The 26,794-nt window shown below is 53.0% G+C and overlaps 11 protein-coding genes across 11 annotated transcripts; 4 read left to right on the top strand and 7 right to left on the bottom strand.

Annotated features, from left to right (window-relative positions):
• Window positions 1–350: 350 nt before the first annotated feature.
• Window positions 351–5,129, bottom strand: DL89DRAFT_224669 (Pentafunctional AroM protein; the record flags this gene model as incomplete). The annotated part of the gene is made up of 2 exons (XM_040884703.1): window positions 351–2,871; window positions 2,968–5,129. The coding sequence occupies 2 exons, from the start codon at window positions 5,127–5,129 to the stop codon at window positions 351–353; spliced, it is 4,683 nt and encodes a 1,560-aa protein (XP_040742400.1).
• Window positions 5,130–5,681: 552 nt separating this feature from the next.
• Window positions 5,682–6,881, bottom strand: DL89DRAFT_180878 (uncharacterized protein). Its single transcript, XM_040883895.1, has 2 exons — window positions 6,705–6,881; window positions 5,682–6,275 (listed from the first exon to the last, which is right to left on the bottom strand). The coding sequence occupies exons 1-2, from the start codon at window positions 6,705–6,707 to the stop codon at window positions 5,862–5,864; spliced, it is 417 nt and encodes a 138-aa protein (XP_040742399.1). The 5' UTR covers window positions 6,708–6,881; the 3' UTR covers window positions 5,682–5,861.
• A 719-nt stretch (window positions 6,882–7,600) lies between these two features.
• On the top strand, window positions 7,601–9,030 carry DL89DRAFT_268413 (G protein alpha subunit). The gene has a single exon (XM_040887918.1). The coding sequence runs from the start codon at window positions 7,742–7,744 to the stop codon at window positions 8,801–8,803; it is 1,062 nt and encodes a 353-aa protein (XP_040742398.1). The 5' UTR covers window positions 7,601–7,741; the 3' UTR covers window positions 8,804–9,030.
• On the bottom strand, window positions 8,907–11,609 carry DL89DRAFT_180869 (FtsJ-domain-containing protein). The gene is made up of 2 exons (XM_040883894.1): window positions 9,398–11,609; window positions 8,907–9,298 (listed from the first exon to the last, which is right to left on the bottom strand). The coding sequence occupies exons 1-2, from the start codon at window positions 11,534–11,536 to the stop codon at window positions 9,011–9,013; spliced, it is 2,427 nt and encodes an 808-aa protein (XP_040742397.1). The 5' UTR covers window positions 11,537–11,609; the 3' UTR covers window positions 8,907–9,010.
• Window positions 11,610–11,716: 107 nt separating this feature from the next.
• Window positions 11,717–11,935, bottom strand: DL89DRAFT_268412 (uncharacterized protein; the record flags this gene model as incomplete). The annotated part of the gene is made up of 2 exons (XM_040887917.1): window positions 11,717–11,807; window positions 11,838–11,935. Coding segments are annotated over 2 exons (183 nt in total), but the record flags the coding sequence as incomplete, so codon positions are not given.
• Window positions 11,936–13,324: 1,389 nt separating this feature from the next.
• Window positions 13,325–13,549, bottom strand: DL89DRAFT_268411 (uncharacterized protein). Its single transcript, XM_040887916.1, has one exon. The coding sequence runs from the start codon at window positions 13,536–13,538 to the stop codon at window positions 13,344–13,346; it is 195 nt and encodes a 64-aa protein (XP_040742395.1). The 5' UTR covers window positions 13,539–13,549; the 3' UTR covers window positions 13,325–13,343.
• Window positions 13,550–14,445: 896 nt separating this feature from the next.
• On the top strand, window positions 14,446–14,848 carry DL89DRAFT_268410 (uncharacterized protein; the record flags this gene model as incomplete). Its single annotated transcript, XM_040887915.1, has 1 exon — window positions 14,446–14,848. A coding segment is annotated over exon 1 (202 nt), but the record flags the coding sequence as incomplete, so codon positions are not given.
• A 20-nt stretch (window positions 14,849–14,868) lies between these two features.
• On the top strand, window positions 14,869–16,738 carry DL89DRAFT_268408 (uncharacterized protein). Its single transcript, XM_040887914.1, has one exon. The coding sequence runs from the start codon at window positions 14,945–14,947 to the stop codon at window positions 16,649–16,651; it is 1,707 nt and encodes a 568-aa protein (XP_040742393.1). The 5' UTR covers window positions 14,869–14,944; the 3' UTR covers window positions 16,652–16,738.
• An 847-nt stretch (window positions 16,739–17,585) lies between these two features.
• DL89DRAFT_268406 (uncharacterized protein) lies at window positions 17,586–17,917 on the top strand (the record flags this gene model as incomplete). The annotated part of the gene is made up of 2 exons (XM_040887913.1): window positions 17,586–17,837; window positions 17,891–17,917. 2 exons carry the CDS (start codon window positions 17,586–17,588, stop codon window positions 17,915–17,917), a joined length of 279 nt encoding a protein of 92 aa, XP_040742392.1.
• Window positions 17,918–18,531: 614 nt separating this feature from the next.
• On the bottom strand, window positions 18,532–19,005 carry DL89DRAFT_268405 (uncharacterized protein; the record flags this gene model as incomplete). Its single annotated transcript, XM_040887912.1, has 1 exon — window positions 18,532–19,005. The coding sequence occupies exon 1, from the start codon at window positions 18,864–18,866 to the stop codon at window positions 18,534–18,536; it is 333 nt and encodes a 110-aa protein (XP_040742391.1). The 5' UTR covers window positions 18,867–19,005.
• A 6,007-nt stretch (window positions 19,006–25,012) lies between these two features.
• On the bottom strand, window positions 25,013–25,632 carry DL89DRAFT_180833 (uncharacterized protein). The gene has a single exon (XM_040883893.1). It carries the CDS (start codon window positions 25,590–25,592, stop codon window positions 25,224–25,226), a length of 369 nt encoding a protein of 122 aa, XP_040742390.1. The 5' UTR covers window positions 25,593–25,632; the 3' UTR covers window positions 25,013–25,223.
• Window positions 25,633–26,794: the final 1,162 nt, after the last annotated feature.

Genomic DNA, 26,794 nt, shown 5'->3' with positions numbered 1-26,794 from the left:
GCACTTCAAAATCCCAGACTTTTTGAGACGCCAGTTACCCGTAGATGAACAGCAATACTTGCCTTTTTGTGCTAATAAAGTGATCGGGCGGCCAATCGGCGGATGAAACCCAACCTGCCGCTGGTCCATCAACTCGAGGAATTAAGCGCCAAATCCACACTGCGTCTCAATCCATATTAGCCACACCGCTTTCCCCGCCACATTCTAAATTTAACAGCAACGGACATGGCCGTTGGACGTCTTGGGATCACAAACAAATGCATCTATTGATAGAATCCAGGATGAGAGGGGGGCGTAAATAGTACGAGATGGAGGGGAGGACGGAGGTGGATCTGGGAACATGTGTATCTTTAGAACTCGGCGTCGTACTTGCTATAAACTGCCTCACGCATGATGCGGACAGGCGGACTCAGCTTTGTCCACTTGGCCAGCTGATGCACACCCTGCTCCACCAGCACCTCGACGCCGTGCACGACATTCCATTTGTTTCTCTGCGCAGTCTCCAGCAGCGGCGTCCACCGCGGCTTATACGCCATATCCAAAGCAACGCCGTTCTCGCCAAACAGCTGCTCGGGGATCACCAAGTCGCATCCGGGGATGGTGCCAATAATATACGTCGGCTTCAGCTCAGCGGCATCCAGCAACTGCCCAACCACAGAGACATTCAGCAGGCCTGAGAATTCGTTGGCCAGCTGGTGGGCGCGCGAAGCAGTGCGGTTGAATAGTGCGACATTGCGAACGCCCAGAGTGTAGAGCGCATAGAGCGCAGCGCGAGAGGTGCCGCCGGCGCCAATGACCAAAGCAGTGGCAGAGGTGAACTTCTGCGTACCGGCGGTTGCCCGCGCACGCTCCAGGCAGCCGCAGATGCCCAGGTAGTCAGTGTTGTCGCCGACCAGCACGCGCTTCCCGTTGCGGATCTCTGGAATAACGGTATTGACAGCGCCGATCGTCTGGGCCGCGTCGGTCAGCTCGTCCAGCATCGGGATGATCTCCTGCTTGTACGGGATCGTGACCGAGGCGCCGCCAAAATCAGCCGCAGCAATCACCGCTTTGAGTGGGTCAGCAGAGGATGTCTCGTTCAGACGGTACATGTGCGGCAGACCCAGGGCAGCAAAGCCAGCGTTGTGCATGGCAGGGCTCGGCGAGTGCTGGATTGGCGTGCCAAACAGGTAGAAGCTGCGGGCCGGCAGTTTGCCCATCAGTGAGCGCGCCTGGCTAATTTCCTGCACGCTGATCTGGCCAGGCGCCGCGGCTGCCGTCAGTGCCGGGTGGGTGACCGGCGTCAGGCACGGGCACAGCACGCGCGACATCTGGCCAGTATAGCCCATGTTGAGCGCAATCAGCGGAGCAGCAGCCGAGTGGTGCCTCTGCGTGAACTGCAGGCACTTCAAGTTGTCCTCCCACGCATTGGCCACGGAGATCAGCTTGACAATGTCGCCGCACGCACGGCCACGGGCCAGGATCTCGTTGGCAAACTCGCAGTCAGTCCATGTCAGCCTGGTGCCTGCAGTGTCGTGGTACGAGGAGATCACCAGCGAGTTTTGCTTTCCTGCAAACACTTTGGCGGCCACAATGTTGTCGATTTCCACGTCGACATACTCGGCGCCCCAGCGCACCGCCAGGTGCAGCAGCCGGGAGCGCAGGGCATCAGCCGAGCCCGGGAACCTGCCGCCCTGCGGCTCGGTACGCACTGTGAACACAACCGGTAGGCTTGAGCTGTGACGCAGCAGAGTGAACTGCGACTGCACGTACTCGACAAAGGCCTCCTGCACGTCTGGCTGCCTCAGGTCGGCTGCAGCAAACTGCTGGTTGTTGAGCAACAAGTCCGCACGCATCTCGATGGCCTGTGATCCGGCAGTGACGTCACCCAGGGTATCAGGCAGGTATGCACGCACGTCGTCAGCAGTCAGTGAGACAAAGAACGACGGGCTGCTGAGATCGACGCGGTTGAGGCTGCGCGCAGTGGCAAAATTCAGCAGCCGCACAAAGTCCCGCTCAATCACTGGCCACGCATTAGCTACCAGCGACTTGTCCACCAGGAACTCGTAGTTGCAGCACTCGGCGTACAGCGGGCGGCGTTTCTGGTACACCTCATAGATATCGCTGGTGATGGCATATGCCGGGCGGGTCTTGTCCTGCTCCAGGTACTCGGCCACGTGCTTCATGTTGGGCGTCAGGCACACGACGGCGCCGCCGGTCTTGGCGTACTGTTTCAGATACGCCCGGTTCTGCTCGCTCTCGACTACACCTCCGCCGCAGGCAATCACAGCACCCTCTGGATGCTCCTGCTCCAGTGCCTGCACAAGCATGGCACGCTCGTGGTCGCGGAAGGCTGGCCAGCCGTCAGCTTTGATGATTTCGGGGATGGTCTTGCTGATTTTGCTCTCCAGGTACGCGTCCATGTCAACAAACTCAAGGCCCAGAGCCTCAGCTGCTGCCTGACCTAGTGTCGACTTGCCAACGCCGCGCATGCCAATGATGACAATGCTGGGCTTGGCTGCCACGGCCGTCTCCTTGTGCTCAGCTTCGAGCGGCTCGGGATCCGAACCGGCGGTGGGCGCGCCCAGATCGCGGGCTAGCACGTCCCACCACTGCGGCCACGTCTTGCCAACACACCGGCGCTCACGGATCTCAGCGCCCAGCGGAGCCACGCACGACAAAATCGAGAAGCTCATGGCCACGCGGTGGTCGTCGTAGCAGTGCACACTAGGAGAAACCGGACCCAGATCGCTGATCCTGACTCCGTGGACGTCGATACCGTCGGCATGGTTCTCGCATGTGACGCCAAACTTAGCCAGCTCGTCGCACATGGCCGCAATGCGATCGCACTCCTTGACATGCTGGTTGGCAATGCCGCGGATCCGCGTCACGCTGCCGTTGGCCGGGGCCACAGCGGCCAGAACCGCTGCCGTCAGGAATGCGTCGGTCATGGGTTCCATGTCAATGTCGCCTAGAGCCTTCAGCGACCCGCGTGCCGGGCCGGTCACTGTAGTCGATGTGGCGGTCTGCTCGACCGTGCAGCCCATGGGCCGCAACACATCCACAGCGAACCGCGCGTCTCCCTGCAGCGATGCCGAGCCGATGTTCGGCACCGTGACCGTCGACCCGGTGATGGCAGCAAATGCCAGCGGGTACGTAGCCGAGCTAGCATCGCTCTCCACAACATACTCGGCCGGGTTGGTGTACGGCATGGTTGGAATCAGATACTCCTTCTCCGACACACGCTCGACATTGACGCCAAACTGGGCCATCATGGCTATCGTCATGTCAATATACGGCTGCGAGATCACCTTGCCGCCGACAAGAACCAGATGCACAGGCGTCTGCGCATACGGCGCCGACAGCAGAATCGAGGACACATACTGCGAGCTGACTGTGGCCGCCAGCTCGATCGTGCCGCCCGGGAATCCCTTGCCGGTGTGCGTCACGCGTAGGGGCAGCGATCCCTGGCTCTCCTCGTACACGATTTGGCAGCCGTTGGCACGCAGGGCGTCGACCAGCGGGCCGATCGGGCGCTGCTTCATGCGCGCATTGCCGGTCAGGACCGTTTCGCCGGAATCCCCGCCGATCAGATTAACCGTCGTCGTCAGGAAGCGTGCTGCCGTGCCGGCATTACCCAGATACAGCTCGCTGCCCGGCACGCTGAGTTGGCCGCCGCCGCCACGCACCACCAGCGTGTCGCCGTCGTCCTCCCACGAGAACCCACAGCCGCCCATGTCCTGCAGCGCACTCAGCATCACCTGGGTGTCGTCGGAATGCAGCAGGTTGCGGATGCGGCACTCGCCCGAGCCCAGCGCCGCCAGAACCAGCGCGCGGTTCGAGATCGACTTGCTGCCAGGTGGCACCACCACCACCGGCGAGCCGCTAGCTGAGTCGCCAACCGGCTTGACCAGGACGCCGGCCGAAATCACCTCCTCGATCATTGCGTCATCGACATTCGAGGGCTTGAGCTCCACACATTCGCCGAGGCGCTTCAACAGCACAATGCGCTTCTGTGTGCCGACGTTCTTCTTGTCGACACGCATCACCTCCATGAGCCGGGCCGGCCGCACCTCCTTCAGCTTGGCATCGCCCACCAGCCTGCGGATGATCGGGTCGTCGATGGCTGTCGGCAGACCGTAGGCGCGCAGGCAGCGCGTCAGCCGCGCCACACCGACCTCGCCAATGTAGCCGAGGCGGCGGGAAAGCTCTGCCTCCAGCACGCAGCCCACGGCCACGCACTCGCCATGCAGCACCTGCGGCGACACAATGGCCTCGATAGCGTGGCCGATCGAGTGGCCAAAGTTCAGCAGCCCGCGCATGCCCGACTCGCGCTCGTCGTGTGTCACCACATACGCCTTGACTCGGGCTGACGCAGCAATCACCCGCAGCAGCATCTTCTGGGCCTCGGAGCGGGTTGCAATCGTCAGACCCTCGAGCCCATCGCCACTCTGCCCCTGCAGCACTGCCTTGCGTACGCTCTCGGCGCTGGCCTCCAGCACATCGAACTCCTCGGGACTCCAGATCGCCGCCGTCTTGACCACCTCGGCCATGCCGTTGGAGAACTCGCGCGCTGGCAGCGTGCTGAGAACTGCCATGTCCATGAAGATCCGCTTCGGCTGCCAGAATGCCCCCACCAGGTTCTTGCCCGCCGGCGTGTCAATCGCCGTTTTTCCGCCGATCGACGAATCCACCATCGCCAGCAGTGACGTCGGAATCTGGATGAACGGCACCCCGCGCATGAACGTCGCCGCCACAAACCCTACCAGATCGCCGATCACACCGCCGCCCAGCGCCAGCACCATCGTGTCGCGTGTGCAGCGCTGCGAGAGCATCCAGTCCTCGATCTCGCCCTTAGTCGCCCGCGACTTGCTCGTCTCGCCCGGCGGCAGCACTCGCACCAGCAGCCGCGGCGACGCCTTGGAGCCGTTGATCGATGCCCATGCGCGCGCGAAGCTATCCTGGTACTTGTGGAGGTACAGTGGTGCCAGGTTGGTGTCGGTGATCAGCACGTACGTCGACGCCTTGGTGAGGTTAGTGAAAATGTCGTGCCAGATATAGTCGGTTAGGTGGAACCCGCACACGATGCTGTCGGATCCGAGGACCGGGATTTTCTCGACCTCAGCCAGCTGCAATTCGGTCTTGCTCATTGTCGTTCTAGAAAGAAAAGAGAGGGCTGTATTGGTAATGGATCAAAAATGAGATAGAATGGAGGAGAGTTGGTGAGGAGAAAAGGGCTCAGGCTCGGCCGCGCCCACTGTTAGCTCGTCTAGTTGCCCCCTGGCCCCGACAATGGCGCATTTGTTCTCTGGGCTTCGCACTGGCCCGTTATGCTCTCCACCAAAACAAAATTTTATTTTGTGACTCAGCACGACTACAACCTGGAAGCAGCCTGGATGTGGCAGCGCGCCCGCGCATTGGCGGCAAAATCCCCGACAGATTTTGTCATTTGGCGAACAGCGCCATGTAGTCCTTTCGAGGCTGCTGCTTGGCCTTCTTGCCAGCCGCGATCTTGGCCTTGAGCTTGGTGCTCGGCGCCTTGGCCTTCTGCTTCGACACTCCGCCGCCCGAGGTCTTTGCCAGCACCTTGGGCGCAACCCCTGAGGCTGCTGCCTGCCGATCGGCGACGGCTGCCGATTTCACCGCAGCCTTCTCTGTCTTCTTCGTCTCCTTCTGCTTTTTGGTTGGCCGCTTGAATGCCTTTGCCGACTTGCCCATGGTTGGTGGTTCTTGCGATAGAGTACAAATATAGCGATTTCTGGGAGCAGCGATGAAGAGAAAAGGGTGCAAAAACTGGGTTCGGGGGTGGAGAAAGAAGTTGATTTCGCTATCCAACATTTTGTGTAAAAAGCACTAGGTGAAAAATATGGAAATTCCCCTTCTTAAGCGCGCTCCTTGCGGAGGAGAGCAACCTGGCGGTCAACAATGAAGCGCTGCTGCTTCTTCAGGCGCATGAGCTTGAAGCGGTCAAAGTCCGACATGGCGGCGCGGCGCTTGCGGGCCTCGAGCTTCTGAGCCCAGGCGGTCTTCTGCCAGGTCTCGGCGATCTGATCCTTCTCCAGGACCTTGGCCAGAGCCTTCGAGCCGATGGTGCGCGGAAGGTTCTTGACGACGATGTCGGTCAGAACAACGTTCTTGTACGCAATCACCTGGCGGGCAACCGAGGTGGTCGGGCCGTCAATGATGGCACGGTTGTGGTCAACAATGTCGACGATGGTGGCGATCTTACCGGCATCGGCTCCCTTGGTGACAAGAACGACGCGGCCAACCTCAACGAGACGCTTGAACGATCCCTGCTACACAGTATTAATAGTGGCCGCGCTGGGGGGAATTAGCAAAAGCACGTTTGTTTGGTTCTGCTGCTGTCCACCTGTGCTGAATTGGTGTTCAGTGGCGTAGCGTGCTGCCTCTCCAAGCAGCCTTTGTGGCCTACTGGGCTCTGGCATCAGGAATCACAGGTTCCCGTTTACAAGATGGAATGCGCAAATGCAGGTGCAGGGATGGAAGAGCTGGGTTGCGCATGCGTTTTGCTCGCTGGGACTGCCCCGCTCAGAACGCAACAGCCTCCGGCGGCAAATTGGTACAGGACCTGCGGGCTTCGAATTTCAGCAATTTCTCCCAGCCCTCCCTCGTCCCACAACCGATTTTTCTCCCGCCGCGTATCCATTGTGTTTTCCGGCCGACCAGCGTCCATGGATGCGCCGCGATCCGACATGGATACGAACCATTTTTATGATTTTATCGAAGTCTGTGATGGGACTGAGCGGAAAAGAGAGAACGCCCTGAGCTCACGGCGTTGGCTTGCGTATTCAGTCTGGGGCTGCGAATCTCAAAAAATAGCGACCATTGGACATGGCTCGTCACGTGTGGTAGATACAATCTGATCCCAAAACCGATTGCGCAGGATCATCTGTAATTAGATCCTGTCCTGCAGCCAGCCCGCCCTTCCGCGTTTGGGCATTGGCAGGCGGGGATGCTCACGCACGCAAGCTGGCTTTTACGGCGCAATTGTTCGCTTCTTTTTGCTGATTGCGACAATAAAGCGGCGTTATGAAGTTTTGTTTTTGGAACATGGAGTTCGCAGTTCCTAATTATAGACAGAACACCATGCTCTCCGTTGCAATTATTGCACCTCTGGCCGGCCAGAGGAGCAGCAAGGCTGACATATGCGCGCCAGTGACTCCTGACCCAGCGCCGGGCGGGCTGGGGACGAGCACTGGCCGTGCTACACCATGTTGATTGTTTGTCTTTCGCTTCGCTTATATTGACAAGCGGAGATCTTTAAACAGAACTACTGTGCAATCCTCAAGTCTGCTGCCCCGGAGGAGGATGCAAGGCGGAGGGTCCATGGATACGCCCACGGCAGGAGGGGCTCGGGAGAGCAAAACCTGCTGGAGACAGCCCTGATGCGTCGCCTGCCTGGAAAGGAAAGAACGACACAGGCAAGGGAGGAGGGAAAGATCGCCAGCGGGGCCATTAAGCGATGCATTCGCAGCCTGCGTAACAACCGTCCTTCAGCTTGAAGAATACAGCGGCGGGTCTAGTTCGCGGTGCGAAACAGGCCGCTTGTATTTGTCTCCAGCCCAGCCCCCGTCCTCAGCCGACCTCTTGGGCTTTCCGCCTCTTTCCTCCGTAATTTGTACAAAACTTTTACACTTTTTTTTAATTTCTCAGTCCTGTGTTTTTGTATTTTTTTTATTGCCTCTTTGCCCTAAGCAGACCTTGAGCACGCCCCTCCTTTCATTCTATACTCCAACACACAATGGGCGGGTGCATGTCACAGCCATATGACGAGGAGGCCCTGCGGAGCGCAGAGATAGACCGGCAGCTGGAGGAGGAGCGGGACCGGCGTAGCCAGGAAGTGAAGATTCTGCTGCTGGGCAGCGGCGAATCGGGCAAATCGACAATTGTCAAACAGATGAAAATCATTCACCAGAACGGGTACACGCGCGAGGAGCTGGCGCTGTTCCGCATGACCATATACAAGAACGTGCTGGACAGCGCACAGGAGCTGGTGGTAGGCATGCAAAAGTGCCAGCTGTTCCCGCAGGACGCGCACAACATGGACTTTGTCAACACAATACTCGGCCTGAACATTGAAAAGACGCTGGCGATAAACATCACGCCCGAGTTTGTCGAGGGGATCGAGGCCCTGTGGCGCGACCCGGTGATCGAAAAGCTGATAGTGCGCACCAGCGACTTCTACCTGATGGACTCGGCGCCGTATTTCTTCAACAACATCCGGCGGATCGGCGACCCAAAGTACCTGCCGACCGAGGCCGATGTGCTGCGCGCCCGTTCAAAGACCACAGGCATCATTGAGACGCGCTTCATGATGCACCACACGTGCATACACATGTTTGATGTCGGCGGCCAGCGGTCGGAGCGCAAAAAATGGATCCACTGCTTTGAGTCGGTCACCTCCATCATCTTCTGCGTGGCATTGAGCGAGTACGACCAGGTGCTGCTGGAGGAGGCCACACACAACCGCATGGACGAGAGCCTCGTCCTGTTCGACTCGGTCATCAACAGCCGGTGGTTTCTGCGCACCTCCATCATCCTGTTTCTCAACAAGATCGACCTGTTCCGGAAGAAGATTAAAATTGTGCCTCTCAGCCGCTACTACCCAGAGTACACGGGCGGACCCGACGAGAAGCTGGCGACGAGGTTTGTGCTGTGGAAGTTCACGCAGGCGAATCGCGCCAACCTGCAGCTCTACCCGCACGTCACCCAGGCCACAGACACGTCCAATATCCGCTTGGTGTTTGCGGCCGTCAAGGAGACCCTGCTGCAGAACGCTCTGCAGGACAGCGGCATTTTGTAAGCGCGTTTTTGTCATCCAAACATCACAGATATCTTAATCAGCTCTCTTTACTTTTTTACTCCCATTTATACGCACCACATTCAACACCCACCAGCAGCCGGCAATATGCCACCAGCCGGGCGCAATATAGCCCAGGCCTATCGCGCACATGGTCATATATAATGTCTTGTTTTTTGTAAACGTGAGTCGCTACTACCGGCGTGCTTCTTACTTTTTCCGTCCACCATTCTTCTTGGACTTGCGTTCGCGCGACTTCTGGGCACGCAGCTCCTTCTTCATGCGCCTATCTACCATCTTGTACTTGCCCGTGATGCCCTTGGGGCGTCCCTGGATGCCACGGTTGCTGTTCTTGGCCACCACCAGCTGCACCTTCTGCTTGGGCTTCGCCTTGGTCGCGCGCTTGATCATGCGGTCAATGCTGCGAGCCTTTTCGGCCTCAGTCATATCCTCGTTCTGGATAACGCCCTCAGCCTTCTTCTGCATGCCGGCAATACGCTTGGCCGCGCGCATCTTCTTGCGCGCCTTGGCCTCGGCCACCTTCTTGATCGGGCGGGCGTCCAGGGCCCGCAGCTTCTCGCGCAGCATGCGCACGGCCTCCTTGGTGACAGGCAGTGTTGGCTTGTTGTGCCGGTTCTCATCGTCGAGGAACCATTCGGGCAGGTTCTGCGAGTCGTTGAATGTGTAGCGGTTAAAGTGCTTGTCGATGAGGTCGTGCTTTGACGACTTGCGGTTCGCCAGCTCGCGCACCATCGTCATGGCCTCGGGTGTTGCCAGATCATAGTCAGCCTCGCGCTGCTCGTCCTCCAGCTCGACATTCTCTGGGTCGCTGTCGAACTCCTCAGCAGACACAACCTCAAAGTCGTCCGAGTCGCTGGCACCAACATCATCGGCGGTCTCTGTGACAGGACGCTTGCGCTTGCTACCAACCTCCTCGTCCGACAGGTCGTCGAGGTTGACGCCGCCCACACCCTTGAACATGGGCTGGTCGAACCAGATGGCAGAGTTCTTGGACAGCTGCGCAGGCGTGGCATTTACAATGTCCTTCTTGCCGCGCGAGCGCTTGGTGATCTTCTTCTCCTTTGCCTCACGCATCATCGACCGGATATCCTCATCCTCATCAGCCGACATCTCAGACTTGGCAGACGCCTCTGATCCAGACTCCTCGTCGCTCGACCCGCTCTTCTCCGCCCCCTCCTCATCGTCATCGTCGCTGAAGCCACGGAACTCCTCCTCGGCAGCACGCTTTTTCTTGATGTCATACTTTGTGTCCATCTCGCGCTTGCGGTCGACATACTCCGAGTACAGACCCTCAATCTCGTCCTCGAGCATGGCGATGCGCTCGCTGTCGGAGTCAACATCCTCGGCACGCTCCTCATCTTCAGACATCTCAGAGTCTGAGCCAGCAGGCCGCGAACCGAGCGACACCAGCGTCTCGCCAGCCAGCGCTGCCTCAACATCAATGTCATCGACATGGCCGCTGTGGAGGTCGCGGATCTTGCGCTTGTCGCCAACAGTCGACGACGCTGTGAACATTGCGTCAGCGTCCTGCTCCAGACCAATGTCTGTGGGGGTAGTCATGTTGAGCTGCATCTTGACCAGGTTGCGCTGGCGCTTGGCGTTCTGGCGCTTGCGCTCTTTGCGCAGCTTCTTCATCTCCTCGGTCGCTAGCGCGTCCAGCTCACCCTCAACATCGCTGCCTTCGTCGCCTTCCTTCTCCTCGATCTTGGGCTTCTCCTCAGCCTTCTCGAGCTGGAACCGCTCGCGCAGACCCGCACGCCACTTCATCAGGGTGCGGAAGTCCTTCTTACCAAGCACACGCAAATCCCTGCACGCCAGCAGAATATCCTCTGTGGTCTCGGGCAGCTTCACCACCTCCTTGGACTCGTCCGACACAAACTCCATCTCATTGGCACTGCCTAGAATGCCCGCTGGATCGCGACTCTTGACAAAATCCATGGCATCGATCTTCTTGTGCAGCGTGTAGTCGCCGTCCTCGTAGCCCTCGCGGTGGCGCTTCTTCTTCTTGAGCTCAGGCGCAAAGATATCGGTCGAGGTCATCGTCTTGTTGATCTCCAGATCCTCAAACACATACTTGGCGTCGAGGAACCGCGGATCGATTTTCTTGGGCGCAATGAAGTCCTGGCACACAACAAAAATTTCAGCCGAAACGTTACGCGACGACGGCGGCTTGGTCGCCTCCACTTTGCGGAACAGCTGGTTGAACACCCAAATCAAACTGTTGTAGTCCTTGGACCGGAACACCTTGGTCACAAATGTTCCACCCTTACGCAGGAACTCTGTCGCCAGCTTCAGCGACATCAGCACCAGCTCTGCCTGCGAGTACGCATCGTGCGACCAGTTGGAGCCGACGTTGGGCGCACCGTCGTGCAGCACCACATCTGCCTTCCATGTCTTCATCTCCTGCCGCAGCCGGTTGCGGCACTTGTCTGTCAAAATGTCCTCCGCAAATGTAATCACGTTCGGAATCGGTTTGATCGGAACCAGATCCACACCCAGGATAAGGCTCTGCACAGGCATGTACTTTTGCGCTACCTGCAGCCAGCCTCCGGGCGCCGCACACAGATCAATCAGCGCGCGTGCTGAGCCAAGGAAGTTGTACTTTTTGTTCAGCTGGATCAGCTTGAACGCCGAACGGGCGCGGTACCCTTGCTCCTTGGCCAAGTGGTAATACTTATCGAGACGTCCCTTTCCCGACTTCTTCTGGAAACCCATTGTGAAAATATAAAGTGCTAAATTGAACCAGGGGAAAGGAGCAAAGCTAGAGAAGTCCACAAGCCCGTACCAGCACCTCTGCTGAACGCTGGTAGGAACTTTTTTTTTCTCGTCCCTAATTCTGTTGATGAAGGTGATTTTATTCCCTATTAATCTCTTAATATGAGCAACATAAAATCAGCATCATCATGTGCCAGTGGCCGGGTACCAGGTTCCGAACACCGCTTGCAACATACTCGGTATTGTCTGGCTCAGGATATGAATAAAATAGCTTGTATATTGCAAAAGGCGCGGCTCTCACGCAAAGGTATGGGCAAGAGGAAAACTAGGCGCTGTAATAGGACATGTGGTGCGCTGGACTACCAATCTGTGGATCCGGTGCAGATGTCGCAGAGGTATCTTTTGCCCGGGTAGATGTCGTCATTTGGGATGCTGGCAATAACTGAGGCGTGCATTGGTCGACTCAAGATGAGGAAAATGAAGGGAAGGCAAATGGTTTGTCACTTGAGGAGTATGGAGAATGGCAAACTGCTTTTTCTTCCGGAGGTGTGTAGTGAACACTATGCTCTTGGTTTCAGTCTGGCAACCCTGCCCACATGCCGACAAGCGGACCTCATTTTCTGAGCCTCCTGCAAAATGAAATTTGCAATTATTCCGTTGCAAAAGAGGAGGGCAAATCCGCCTGGCATTTGCTTCGGTCAACGATGTGGAAGAAGCTGTGAGGGAAAGGGCACACACCCACAGCACCCTTGGTCGTCCTTTGATATGCAAGAAACCAATTTGCACACCACATACATGTCGATCCTGCCCACATTCTGCCTCTTGTTCTAAGCCTGGCTGCATGCTCTACATTTTGGCGTAGAGGCGAGCAGCATTGCTTTTTCTCAGAAATCCAACTCGGAAAAGCCCACATTGAGGCTATGTACCAAGACAACCTACGAGGGATCTGCATCTGACCACCTAGGGCCTGCAATATCTACGAGCAACTCTGGTTACAGATGCGTACCAGATCTTACTGGAATACCGATATATGTGCCAGCGTACGCCTGTACTGGTGCTCTCGCTCACAGTACCACGCAAAGGATTCAACGAGGTTCTCCATCACACTCGAGAGCGGCTTTTGCTGGGGGCCAATCCTTATCGACGACTAGGAGCATTTCGACATCCCTTTCTTCCTCCGCACGCATTGTGTCGAAAAGCAGTTTACATGGAGGTTGCAGAATATTTTCAGCAAATGAAATGTCGCCAAATTCAACCATGAGGGCTTGGAAATCTTGCCGTTGCAGATTGTCAGAACACACCGCCGCAAGCATCTGCTGGTCATGCGCTTGCATACGTCAGGCATCCCAGAGGTTGTCAGTTTTTCTTTTTCAACAGACACATCCCTGGAACAACCAAAAACGACTCTCACTGTGACGAGAAAAATCTGCTCAAGATTATTGCCATATCTGGGCTCAAATGAAAACCAGCATTACACACGGGCAACGTTGCCAGGTGCCATTTGGGTTTAGAGAAAATAAAAGACAACAGAATGCTTACACTGGTCACGACTCGATACTCTTGGTAAATGCCCACAGTTTGCTTGGTGGGGGTCTGTCCTACCACTATCTTTGCGATTGACATGCGGACGAACAAGTTGCTTCTCTGCATGCTGCATCTCCCGTCCCTCTTCACTTGCTCCTGACCCACTTTTACAGATGGGAGTGAAGAAGGTCGATGTCATGTGCATAATCGGATATGCATACCTGGCGATAAGCGCTGCTGCTGAGGAAGAAATCAAAGAAAGAACCGCTTGCAAAAGACAGAACTAGACCTGCTCTCTCTTGTGGCCACCTGGGGGTTGCAATCCTCTCATCCTGCACTTACCCATGGGATATGTTCCTTCCCAGCCATTTTCCCTCACTCTGGGTGTTCTTAACACCATGAGATCTACTGTCGATACTGTCAGACCAGACCCAGCTTCTGAGAGTTTATGGATATTAAGAACTCTCCTGAGTAGCATGTGTTTGCCGCCATGCTGTGTAATACTTTGCAGTTCACCAGAACATGGCCAAAAATATTGAAAGTGGGTGTTTTCACATTGTACTCCCAACGTGAAGTGCTATCAGCTAGCTGGCACCAACAACATCCATTCAAGAAGTATTTGATAGCCTTGTAACAAAAACTGGCATGTCGGAATAGCCGAATGCCGAGTGACACAAAGTATCTTGCATACAGACATCACCCTCCTATGTTCCAGAGAGAATGGCTGGGCGAGAGCACTGTACGCACATGATTGTGCGGCAGTTGTTGGTTGGGAATGCTCATGAAAATCCATTTGTCTTACTCTCACTGGCCGGCTTTGTCATATTTTGGAGAACAGCAGGTATTTTTGAATGCAGTGGAAGCCCCTCCCCACACCCTCCATGAGGTTCATTAGCTGGTGCCAAAGTAACAAGTGCAAATCCGATACCAAGTGCTATGTGACCAACTTGTGAGGGATGGGATCTACAAACTGGTGTGGAGCAGTGGCTTTGTCCAAGCGAGAGGGCATGGGTGGCATCTTCGGAAGTAAAAAACAGGACAAGTTTCCACATACCGGCACATACCATCGTCCCCTTTTCACAAAAGGGTGTCTTCCGGTGCCCCGTGGCAATGGCGATCCAAAGAGGCATACAGGCACTTTTCCTGAGAGGTTGTACGTCAGCAGGCAGAGGGGCTGATAGGGATGTACAGGAATACACCACATGGGTAACAAGCACTCCCTCTTTTTGGAGCATGCGAACATGCTATTTTCTCGAGAATCTTACTGATGAGCAAGAGACTATGAGCTAAGGCAAGTGGCAATCGTCTTTATATGAAAACATACAGCTCCTGAATAATATAGCAGATATCAGCCTCATTTTGGAGCTGGGTACTGTGCCTTTTGGATAGAGTATGCAACTTTCAACTTTAGTTTCTATTGAAGCGGAAAATGATGCTATCAAACCCAATCTCTGCGTAGATAAGCCATCAGCGATCTCTGCCCACAGGAGGCACCATGCCTGTCATCTGCTCCCTCCCCTCATGACATCCAGCGCTGCAATTGCCGTGACACAGATGTGCATCCAAATTGAGAAGAGACAAGAAAGCCGCTGCTGTTTTTTGCACACCTGCCTTGGTGCTGATTTTCCTTGCCATGCAGGTGGCAGAGCAAGAAATAGAAGGATTATGCAGACCTACTTGTGTGCTGTGGATGGGAGGGTTGGGCACTGGCCAGGCCAGGTGAAATAATGCTACCCGTTTAAAATTGTGACGGTATTTAAAAGCAGGGCAAGAGGACTTTGAAAATTCCCTTACCACCCTCTGCCAACCACTAAAGTTAATCCATTTTCAAGCACAACACACCGGATAACTCTTCCATTCTATCCTTCTTGATTACCGTTCAGTATGTACTTCCACGATATACTCCATAGCAAAGCTACTGAGCTAGTAGCTCCCATGATATGCGTAGCCTATAATAAAGCATGCCACAAAACATCTACTGTGGCGGACTTCGACCAGATAATCGCCTTCCACGACGAGTACCCCGAATATTCCCAGTTCATCCGGTCACTCATGCGCAGAGTGCCTCTCATCTTGGAGAGCATTGTTGAGAGTACGTGCGATGACAGCGATAGTAACATGAAACACTACCGTCGCTGGGTCAGCAACTGTGAATTTTTGCGCAAGCACAACCTGCTTTCCCTCGTTTCAGAGGTACGCATAGTTCAGTTCAATGAGTGCCATCTTGAACTCAACCTTAGCCAAGTGATTGACAGTCTCGATATCCCCCTTGGCGCTATCGCCAATACCAGTCTCCTAATGTTCTTGGGGTTTGGGTTGTTCTCCGCTGGTAAGAACCAGGATCTGGAAATAGCGAAGGCCGAGGCTATGGATACAGTGGATACGATTCTCACCCACTGCCCACATGTTACCAGTCTCTGGCACCATGGCCGTCGCAATTGGGGTTCATCGGCTGGTTTTAACAGGGATATTCCAGGAGTGGGAAGCGAGATTATGAAGGAGCTTCATAGGAGACTGCACTCGCAGCTCACCATGATGCAGGTGATGCGTCCATTTCCGAAAGACCTTGCTGCGCTATTTTCAGAGAATCTGCAGGTCCTTGCATTGGACAGCAAGCTGATTCCTGAGCTCGTTCATTTGCCCAAGATTCCCATCAGCAACCTGCGCGAACTCGAGGTACGTCACAATAACCGCAATGTTGACTGGACTCCGTTTCGGCTTGGGGCTGATGAGGCACTGCATTTCTGGCGCCTAGAATATCTTGCCTTGGAATTTGACAATCCACTCAGGGGTGTGACCTACTGTGCCCCACGCTTCATAAACCTTTTGTTTCCGGCGGGGTTGACGCGAGTGAAGGTTAAGGGACTGGAAAACTCCTACACAGCCATCGAGAATTACCTTGGCATAGCCCAGTGCCGTCCTCTGACGCTTGTCACAGAGCCAGATGGACTCGAGAAAATGGGTCTGCCCATCCTGCGGTGTGCCGCTTTGCTGAATGTAAGCGTTCGAGATATGCACAAAGCCGGCCATACGTCTTATCAGTCAAGAGGGTTCTATAGGCTCTTCGAGCATGGCCAGCAATACATGTCAGGGGCACGAGTCACTGGCATGTATCACCCAATGCCGCCCTTGATCAAGTGGTCGTGGCTGCACTGGCTGCATTTGACTCCGGTTGTAGCAAATGCGAATAGCATGTTGAACATCATCAGCATGCTCAAGCACCTGCAGGTTCTCGTCATTGATGCCTATTCCCTTGAACGTGGACATCTGATGGTAATGGAAAGCGGTCATCACTTTAAGGACCAGAGCAAGGCGTTTTCGGATATCGACGATGCTGTCAAGGATCTTCCAAGCCAGGTCAGCGACCAGCTTGTTCGTCTGGACATTCGGTCCCATAAGCCGCTGTGCATTTCTACCGTCGTACAAGTGGTCTCGCGCCTGCCTAACTTGACTAGCCTCGGAGTCAGCCCTGAGCATATCGGTGCTATGATCCAGGCAATCGGTAGGCGTGCATTCGGTAACCCTGAGAGGGGCTATTGTGCGATTGGTGTGCGCGAGTATTCTTTGCACATAGGGGTCTTCGACGGATAGTACATTATTACTATCTCTTTCCTTATATTCTATCTCCAACTCCTGTTCAGAACGCCGATAGTGCGAGCGCTCGATATACTCCCAGTAAAGCCAGCAAATATATCATATAAAAATATATGCGAATGTCATCTAAAACGACTAGTCGCCTACTTCATCAGCAGTATGGTGTGTGTGCGTGTAATTTACGAAAATACAATGATATACGAAAATATAATGACTGGAAAACGTTCGGAGTTTGTGAGCCTGGGGCAAGAGGCGGATGGTCTAGTTGGCCTTATTTATAGACCCATCTGGTGGCTGTGCTGCGACCCGCTTGCCACCAGTACGTCCTTTTCGGGTAGCAGTGTGTGTACGCAACAAATGGTGGAAGGTTGAAATGCTAGGATTTCTCTGACAGGAGCTGAGGAAGGTTGCTCGGACATCGGGGGTGCTAGAGTGGGTGGCGCCTTTGCATGTATAGTGTTCCTATTATTGCAATTCTTGGAAATTGTCAGGCACGCATTAAGGAAGGTGTCATGCCTAAGCCGCCAACAAAGCAGTAACGACAATGTCGACTTCTTTGTTCAAGGCGGGATGGATTGTACGCGAAGGAGTATATAAAGCTACTCGGTTGGTAAGTGTGATTGAAATGGACATCTTGGAACGACACCCATTTCAACCTTTCTATTTGCATCTTTAGTTTAGTCTTTTTGCCTCGACAGCGTTTTCACAATTATGCTCATCATCAATGTTCACTGCCCACAGTTTAGTTTCCACAGGACTCTGTTTGAAATAGAAGATCAAATCTCCCATCAATATGATGAAGATTGGTAGTGCGAGTAGGAAAATCATTCTCACATCCGAATACTCTTAACTGTTCAGAAACTCTATATCTCAAGATTGCAAGACACAAGTCGCCTTTGTAACCCACTTCAATGGTCGCAAATCATAATAAATGAATCACCAAATTGGTTGTCTTACGAGGGTTCATATAGGTCTGCCTTCCTCAAACGAGACGGCTGAACTGACCTTAGGAGTGCATAGGGGACATCCTCAAACAGGACAATTTCAAAATGCATACCTGTGCGGAAGATTCCTCCAACATAACTCAGTTTTCTCAACTCCTTTTGTCACCACTTCCATTTTGCTGCGAGTCACTCCTAGCAGCGAAATCTGCCTATTGCTTTTCCAGCATCCATTCCTGTTTGTCCCGGCAGTTTATGCAATCGGCTCGACTCACCCAACGGGTATCGCATACAGTGTACTCAGCTCTTGAGGGCACAGTAATGGACAAACCTAACCGAAATGATAACTTTGTGTAGTTGCAGGTGCGCCGTTAATCGAAACCAACATGTGCAACAACTAGGTGGGGAAGAACAAGCTGCTGCAGGAGGTAAGTACTCAAATCCGCCCACATGTCGACATGCAAATATGTGCAAAAGTGAGAAATATCGCTCACATTTACCATACAAACCCTAGCAGGCAAATCGGCATATAGGAAAGACCAATCCCACAAACCAGAAGTGAAAAATGTAGGCGGCACTGCAGTTCAACTGACCTGACAGCGATGATGCGACTGATGATGAAGCTAAGCCTAGTCCCACTAAAATGGTTAGAGATGAACCACATAAAATGCCAGATTTAGTGACAAGTAAAGGCCAGCCCCATCTTGAGCCCACATGTGGGGTGCAGGAATCTGCCGTGTACCAGCGAACCGGATGCGGAAACCTAGCCAGACTTCTGAGACAGTCCATCATAGCCACCCGAACATTAATGGCTGAGGTAGAGGAGAAACATGCTGATTTCTACCCCTGAGGTAATTCCCTTAATTGCTCACTTCGAATCAAGCCAAAATAAGGCGAAAATCAACCACTTCTATGGCCAGCTTGGTTTAGAAACAGCTTCATTGAATAACACACTGGGCTCTGTCCGGCTGGTTACAGCGGTGCTTGAAGTCCTTAGAAATCACAGCAGCCTGGGCACCACGCTGAAATATTCTATCGATACCGCGGCAATCAAGAGCTGAGCACTCAACATACGCCTTAGCGCCAATCCTCTTTGCCATGCGTCGGCCCTCTGTCTCGGTGACAGGATGCGTTCCGCTTTTGGCCAAATTCTCGACGAGCTCTATGTCGTTCCGCAAGTCTAGTTTCAGGCCAGCTATAACAACTGGCAGCCCGGGTGCATATCGGACAATATTGGGATACCACTTTCTTGAGACGTTCTCGAGGGACATAGGGTTGTCAATTCCAAAACAGACTGTTGTGTCTCGGGTACGATACACTTGGGTAGACAGCCTCCTGCAACTGTCTAGAACACGTTTACTTTTCGAGCACCTTTCCACGACGTATATTGAACGTATGAAATATGCTGTATGAAAGAAGGAAGGAGGAATCACCAGGTGAAAGGGCAGGTGCCCGTCTAAGTAGTGGCGCCGGTCGCCCAGAATAGTATGGCCGGCCATTGTGGCCAAAAGGTCTTGATCCATGGGTTCCTAAGATCATAAGGATTTGGAACCACATCTCTCTCCGCTCAGCTTGGAGCCTTGGCTCGCATAGTCAGGAACCGGCTTAATGCGCTCAGGATTCCTTTTCTCTGCGTAGGGTTGCACGTCTCTGCATAGGCCGCGATGATTGTCGGGTCTACGAAGTGTTTGATGGGTTCCCATGAGTCTTCATTATCTGATTGGCCCCGCCAGTGCACCTTGAACTGCCACTGCCTGTGGCGTTGGCGATGCCCGTGGATGTAATCGATCTCCTGGTGACCGTCTTGCGGTGCTGGGTCGTCCTCCAGATGGACTAAGTGTTTTGGTGGGACCCGCCGGGTTGGTGGTTCTGGCGCATCGTAGCCCTCTGCCTTGGTTAATTCGACTGCACCACTCGGGGTCACTTTATGGACAATGAATGGTCCTTCGAACTTGGGGGCTCCCTTGGGTGGTTGCGGCATGATGCGTGCCAAGACCTTGTCTCCGGGTCGGTATACTGCTAGCGGTCGCGAGTTGTCAAATGTCGTCTTCAGGCGCGCTTGGTACTCCGATAGGTTACGTGCGACTGTCGGGTGAATCACTGCATCTCTAAAATGAGCTAGCTGTTGGATAGTGAGTTCATCTGTCAGTTGGTTTTGTTGTCTCGTAAGAATGTGCGGGGATAGCAGGTCGCGGCCGAACATCGCCATTGCTGGAGTCATTCCAATAGCGCGGTGGAATCGGGCATTACATGCGTACTGGACCAGTGGCAAGTGGGCATCCCATTCGGTCATTGCGCTAAGGCCCATGGCTTGAAGACGTTCCTTGCAAATGCGAACTGCTCGTTCGGCTAATCCGTTCGCCGATGGGTTATATGGCGTTGTTCTCCTGTGCTCAATTCCTGTGGCCTGTGTTAGGAACTCGAGTGTTGCATTCACGAATTCACGACCATTGTCCGACTGTATGACTTTCGGGAAACCAAAGGATGAGCCTATGTGGATGAGTACTCTTGCTACTGATACCGCCGTCTTATCTGGTAGTGGATATAAGAACATGTACCGTGTGAATACATCCACTCCAACGAAAATGAAAGTATTGCCTGCCTCAGTTATCCGCATTGGGCCCGCAAGGTCAATGGCAATATGGTCCATCGGTCGCTTCGCTGTGACTGGTATCAGGGGCTGCGGCCTTGGGTTCTTTGCTGAGAATGCCTGACATATCTTACACCGGTCTGCTGTGTCCTTATACTCCTTCTCTAATGTAGGCCAATCGTAGCCATCGCCCCGTACTGCTGCAGCCATTGTTGCACCTTTGAAGTGACCCAATACGTGCGCCTGCCGTATGATCTCCTCGCGTAGTTCACGTGGTGGCATGGCAGTAATGGTGTCTGTCATCAGTGCTGTGACATCTGTTGATCCGAAACCATTCACTCCCCTGGTGGTCCCATGGAGCTCCTCTAAGCATGGGACTGCCGTTAGTGATGTGACTGGTGCCAGCTGTTCGAAGAGTAGCTGTGCAATACGCATGCCCCGGTGGATGCGGAATGGCTGAGTTGTGGTATTGATCATAAGCACAATGATCTCACCACGGTATGATGAGTCCACTACTCCTGCTGCGATGTCTATGCCCTTTGAGGCTAGTCCGGATCATGGAGCGATGCGGGTGTAGCAAGATGGGGGTATCTCTAGGAATAGACCCGTGGGTACCTTACAGCGTTGCAGTGGGGGAATGGTGGTATCCTGAGCTGCTGATATATCCCACCCAGCATCTCCAATGTGCCGTCTCGTTGGTAATGCGATATCCGGATATCTCTGGAAAGCACGCACTATAAAGGCAGAGGATGTATGTATCGCTGCTACTGTTGTGTTTGCGAAGAGGCGAGAAAGGGCATCCGGGAGTATGTTCAATATGCCGGCACGGTGCTCGAGCCTAAAATTAAACTCCTGCAGTATGGTATACCACCTGGCAAGCATGGGCGTAAGTTCGTGTTGCGAGTGTAACCATGTCAGTGCTGCGTGGTCAGTTATCGCAGTGAAATATCGGCCGTAAAGGAACTCACGAAAACGGGTAAGTGCAAACACAAGGCTCAGTAGCTCTCGCTGCGTGATGGGGTAATGCTGTTGGCTCGGGGACAATGCCTTGGCTTGGAAACTGATAAACCGCTTCTGTCCCGCTGGTGTTTGCTGGTATAGTACCGCCCCAATACCTCTGTCAGATGCGTCCGCTGCCACGAATAGTGGCCACTCGGGGTGAGGGTGGAACAAGGCTACCGACTGGGCAATAGCTTGTTTAACTATGGTCACAGTGTGCTTGTACTCAGGCGTAAGCGCTAGTTTATCTCTGCCTTTCCCTGTGCGCAGGTCGTCGAGTGGTGGCAGAAGTCGGTGCAAGAATGGTATATGCTCACGGATATAGTTGACAGTGCCCAAAAATGAACGTAGCTCTGTGCGCGTCGTTGGCAACGGCCAATCAAGTAACGCTTGAACACGGTTTGGGTCAGATTTGCGGCCGTCACCAGAGACTATGAAACCAAGAAGTTTGACCGACTGCTGGGCAAAATGACACTTGTCAATGTTCAGTAGTAGTAGTGCCGATGTGAGTAATGCTACCACCTGACGCACATGATCAATGTGAGATGTAAGGTCTGGTGAGAATATAATGATATCGTCAATATATGCACGTGCGAATGTGCATCTGCGCAATAACCGTGAAATGACGCGCTGAAATTGGGCTGGCAAGTTCTTTAACCCAAAAGGTGCTCGTGCAAATACATACTGCTCACCGGCCTAAGTGAACGCCATTTTTGGCTGGTCAGCCTCAGCAACAGGGAAACGATGATATGCCTGTGTCAAGTCAAGGGTGGTGAACAATGTACTGCCTGCCAGATCTTGAAAGATCTCCTGTGGTGTGGGCAGTGGGAACACATCGTCACGTGTTAGCTGGTTCAATGCCCTGAAATCAACAACTCCACGTTTTCCCGTCAATCGCCCCTGCAGGTCCTTCTTCGGCACGAGGAACAGCATCGAGTTGGAGGTGCATCCGGGTGGTGCTTGGACAATGACCCTATCTGTTAACCATGCTGTCACCTGCGCATCACAAATTGCCGATTCAGCTGGTGCAAAGCATGGCTGCCGTCGCTGGTTGTGTGGGTTGACAGTCGTCGGTATATGTACCACTGCATCAGGTAGTGGGCATGGTTGTGACCGATCGAACCTAGCATTGGCCTCCAGTTCATTAGCGAGTGCAGCTTTGACTTGGACAGCAGTCTCAGAGAGCGGCATCGGTTCTGGATCCGGAATGTCTGGTAATTCTGATGCTATCAGCGGGTGGTCGCCTCTGTCCTTTGTGACCGCCATCAGCTCCTGTAATCCATAGGTACTGATAACATCCCGGCCGATAATGACTGGTGGTGAGCAGGAGCCTGGTAGGACCTCGACCATGAGTGCGATGGTATGCTGAGTTGTCTGCAGTGTGATATTGGTAGTGCCGAGTCGTGGAACACTTGACTCGGCCACAGCCAAAACGATGGTGCCACTGGCTGGGGCAATCTCACAGGACAGCTCTTCCGCTAGTGCTCTCGTGATGCATGTATGTCGTGCGCCTGTGTCAAGTAAACCCTGTGTGTGGACCTGTGCTGAATGCCCTACTAGTGTGATGGGGATGATATATGGATCCAGCTTGGTTATAGTTGGCAATGGAGGTGTTACCCTATCCGCTGTAGCTACTTCAACATCAATCATGAACAGGTCGATGGAGTCGTCATCGCTGGCATAGTCCACATAATCCTCCTGTGCCTCTGTATCGCCCACATCTGACTCGTTATCATCTAGGTCATCGCCAGAATCTGTCTGTGGAGTCTCGCTAGTGCTGATGTCCATGTGCTTTACATGTACATGCCTAGGTGTCGTCGGGTCATTGCGAGGTCGCTGGTTAGTGGTCCTGGTGCGATTGGGTGCATTTGGGCGGGGCGTCCTTGCTGCGGCACTCTGTTCTGGGGTCGGCATATGCTGGCCAATCCGACCTTGGTTTTGTTTGTACTGGGTCATATACGTGGACTGGTATGTGTGACACTGCTTCCATTCCTGGCCAGCGCGTCCATGTCCAAGCATAAGAGCAAAGTCGGTCTCGGACTCCATGACAAACTTGTAGATCTGTGAGAGGTCCTGGGCATCAGCGGGTCGGGCATTCATAAAGTTGAGTGTTAGTCCACGTAGCTGCAATGGTAGGGCCTCCAAGAAGAGCTGAATGGTGCCTGGTTGCGAAGCACGGTATAATGCTGTCAGGCGCAGTTTCTCAAATTCATCAATGAAATCAGCGAATGGTTGGTAAATGTCCAATCGTAGCTGTCTGATGACCTCCTGTGCATATGTGGGTGTCAGCATTGTCGGGGATGTCTCTAGCAGTCGCAGTTTAGTATCATCCCATGAGCATGCCGGGTTAGTCCGTAAGGCATCGAGGAACCTGCGCTGTGTCGTGGGTTTCAGGCCAACCAGAATGGCACGTGCGCCCCAGAACTGTAGCGGGTAGTTATTACTGAGCAGGATCGTCTCGATTTCCGTTAGGTAGTCAATGGGGTCGCTCACAAAGTTCCTATCAGTAGGTTTCATTGATGGCAACTTATCAGGCAATTTGCGACGGTTCGCATCAGGATCGAATGGGAGGACCTGGTTCAGGTCACCAACTGCAAAACCACCAAGGAGTGCACCTGTTGCCCGGAGTGGGGACTTGTGCTGACTAGTGGGTAGCGGGCTCGAAAATGGATTGGATCTGTCATCCATAATCACACCATCACTAAAGTGGGTTGGCTGGCTTGGGTGAAAAGGCGGGGCCTGGGCTGGGGTGTACCATGTATCCGGTTTGTTCCCAGCTTGTCCTGAAAATCCCTCAACACCACCCGAGTTCATACGGTCTGGGGATGCATAGTGCACAAAGTGCAGACGATGGGCCCCACGATGGTAATCTTGGTAGTTGACTTGGCGGTCACGCTGGTTGTTGCGGGAGGGAGTGCCATGTACATTGCTTGCAGCTTGATTGTCAGCAGCATCGTGCTTGTAGTTACGGACATCATCGGACTGTCCTCGGTTGCCGTTGCGGTAGGTTGCTGGGCGTGCTGCTGCTAGTGGACTGGGTGGGGTAGGGGCAGTTTCATCCACAATGTGCGTACGGGTCTCTGTAATGTCCGGAGGCTTAGTGTTATTGTCGACCTCATTGGGCTTAGCATCTCTGCGAAAGTCATCCCAGTGCCTCCGTAATTTGCTGGTGGGTGGCGTCAGTCACTACTCGTATCGCTCCATCCATGGTATCCCTGACATGGCCTACCTCGCTCTCCGCTCTTGCCGTACGCTCCACAAGCAATGACACTTGAGTCACTAGCTGCGATATCTGGCTAGAGTTTGTTGCTAGCATCTGCTGCATATCGCTGATGCGGTGGGTAAGCTGTGCAATATTCGCAGTGGTCTTAGCAGACTCGACATTCAGCGCCTGAATCTCAGTGGTGTTCATACCAGTCTGCTCTTCTAGGGCCATCATGTGCTCCCTTGATGTCGTCGCGAGTTTCTTAATGCTGCTTTCCAGGTCGTCGAGGTCCTCGCCAGTCTTACGGCGCCAGTTGGTCAATGCTCGAGAGTGTTCATCAACCCTATCTGCCGTACGCTGCATGTCTCCAGCCATCTGGCCTAAAGCCAAATTCATCTTATGGACCTTCTCAGCTGCAGGTACCTCATCGTTGAGTGGGAAAATGAATGATTCGAGCTCCTCAGTGTCCGGTACTTGGGCTTCAGGGACAGTTGCTGTTGGGCGCAAGCGGTGGTGGCTAGCCTGGCCACGTTGCTTGTGACTGGTGTTTGGGTGATCAGTCATAGGAATAGCAAAGGGAAAATGCCAAAAGCAAAATAAAGAGAAAGAATAAAATAAAATAAGCAGTATGCTTCCTCCAGTACTCGGTAAGTAGGGGGAAGGTGAAAAAATATGTTGTGTCTCGGGTACGATACACTTGGGTAGACAGCCTCCTGCAACTGTCTAGAACACGTTTACTTTTCGAGCACCTTTCCACGATGTATATTGAACGTATGAAATATGCTGTATGAAAGAAGGAAGGAGGAATCACCAGGTGAAAGGGCAGGTGCCCGTCTAAGTAGTGGCGCCGGTCGCCCAGAATAGTATGGCCGGCCATTGTGGCCAAAAGGTCTTGATCCATGGGTTCCTAAGATCATAAGGATTTGGAACCACACAGACGATTCCGACACTAGCTTTCCGGTAGGCTAGTGGTCTTAGTCGCTCATGATATTCCAGGACACTACCATCACGCAGAACCAGCTTTGTTGCATGGCCATCGAGATCAACAGTGGCTTGCCGAGCATCAAATTCGTACATTGGCATTGCCCTGTGAGTGGGGAAAACTTTATCCAAATAGGCAGCACACAGAGTGGTCTTTCCACAATTAATATCACCAATTATGACAGCAGATGTCTCGGCATCGTTCTCTTTATCGTCAACCATACTTTAACGGGTACAATCAGGTGCATGTATGTAGTTACAATATTCCTATTCATTCCTAGTTTGTCAACGCCAATTTATTTCCCAGCTTGTCAAAGACTGTATGATGGATGCATCATGAACCTGTACAATACTTACTGGCCTAGAGTAGAGCTTTTAGACATGGCCCTGAGAACTATGCTTCGTGGCTTGCAAACAGTGTGGTTGTTTGAAAGCCCAATATGTGTAGACGTCAACCTACACAGCACTACTTACTACAGCCAGCACAAAATTTGGGAGCTGTTAATTTGCATCTGCTTCGTTCCCATCATCAAAGAAGTATCCCCACATGGAGTCATATACCCTGGAGATGAATTCCTGTGCTGTGATCCTGGCTCCCTCACTTGTATGATTTTTAGCTTTGCCCTTATGTTTTGCTGGCCTGCCTGCCTTCTTTTCTTCATGGCTCATGGCATGGCTGTCTGTGTCAGCAGACAAGGGATGCAAAACAGCAACCTCATTAATTGAGGTGTTGTTAACAGGAACAGCTACAATAGAAAGGGCAAGAAGGATCATAGGGAGAGCAAATATAAAGCATATGACAAGATAAGGCTGCTAGTGTTTTTGAGGCTAAAAATAAGGAATTATTGCTACAGGTAGTGATCTGAAGGGTGAAAACATTAGCATCCTACTTTTATATGCAACAGACTATAGTATCAGCTACCTGTAAGGTTGTGTCACTATTTGCTTCAATAACATCACTTGAACTGGATTGAGTCATATGGCTATAATTGTAAAGGGATTATTTCAGAAGATTCCTGATACACTACTATCCCTCTCCACTAACCCCAGGTTCCCTAGATAACTATAGGAGGCCATTCACAAATAAGAAAGTTCAAAGAAACTTAATATCTTTTATCAGAATAACCAATTATTAAACAATAAATCAATTACTAGCAGTTAACAAATATTTTAAAAATCAGAATGTTTAGTAATGGCCAAAATGATTTTAGCAACAAGATTAATAAATAAATAAAAATGTAAGAAAGGGTGCTTCTACGAAACCCCTATTGGCATCCTGAAAAATTTCAGTTGATTTCTTGTGACCCAGCCTCTATCTCAGTAGAAGCATATTAATTATGTATCAACTGAAATTTTTCAGGATGCTGATGGGGGTTTCATAGAAGTGCAAAAAAAAATAAAAGAATAAAAAGTTTTAAAAGTTC

Source organism: Linderina pennispora (genome assembly GCF_002104995.1).
Source record: "Linderina pennispora strain ATCC 12442 chromosome Unknown DL89scaffold_9, whole genome shotgun sequence".
NCBI classification, from domain to species: Eukaryota; Fungi; Kickxellomycota; class Kickxellomycetes; order Kickxellales; family Kickxellaceae; genus Linderina; species Linderina pennispora.
This window is presented reverse-complemented; position numbering and strand designations above follow the sequence as displayed.

Bases quoted from the DNA above. Each gene is read 5' to 3' on its own strand.
- DL89DRAFT_268411 (XM_040887916.1), bottom strand. From the start codon at position 13,538: ATGCTACTCAGGAGAGTTCTTAATATCCATAAACTCTCAGAAGCTGGG.
- DL89DRAFT_180833 (XM_040883893.1), bottom strand. From the start codon at position 25,592: ATGGTTGACGATAAAGAGAACGATGCCGAGACATCTGCTGTCATAATT.
- DL89DRAFT_180869 (XM_040883894.1), bottom strand. From the start codon at position 11,536: ATGGGTTTCCAGAAGAAGTCGGGAAAGGGACGTCTCGATAAGTATTAC. The intron at 9,299-9,397 runs GCCGTGCGCATG...CGCGCGGCCAAG, and splicing joins CACTGCCTGTCACCAAGGAG to CGTATTGCCGGCATGCAGAA.
- DL89DRAFT_268413 (XM_040887918.1), top strand. From the start codon at position 7,742: ATGGGCGGGTGCATGTCACAGCCATATGACGAGGAGGCCCTGCGGAGC.
- DL89DRAFT_268408 (XM_040887914.1), top strand. From the start codon at position 14,945: ATGTACTTCCACGATATACTCCATAGCAAAGCTACTGAGCTAGTAGCT.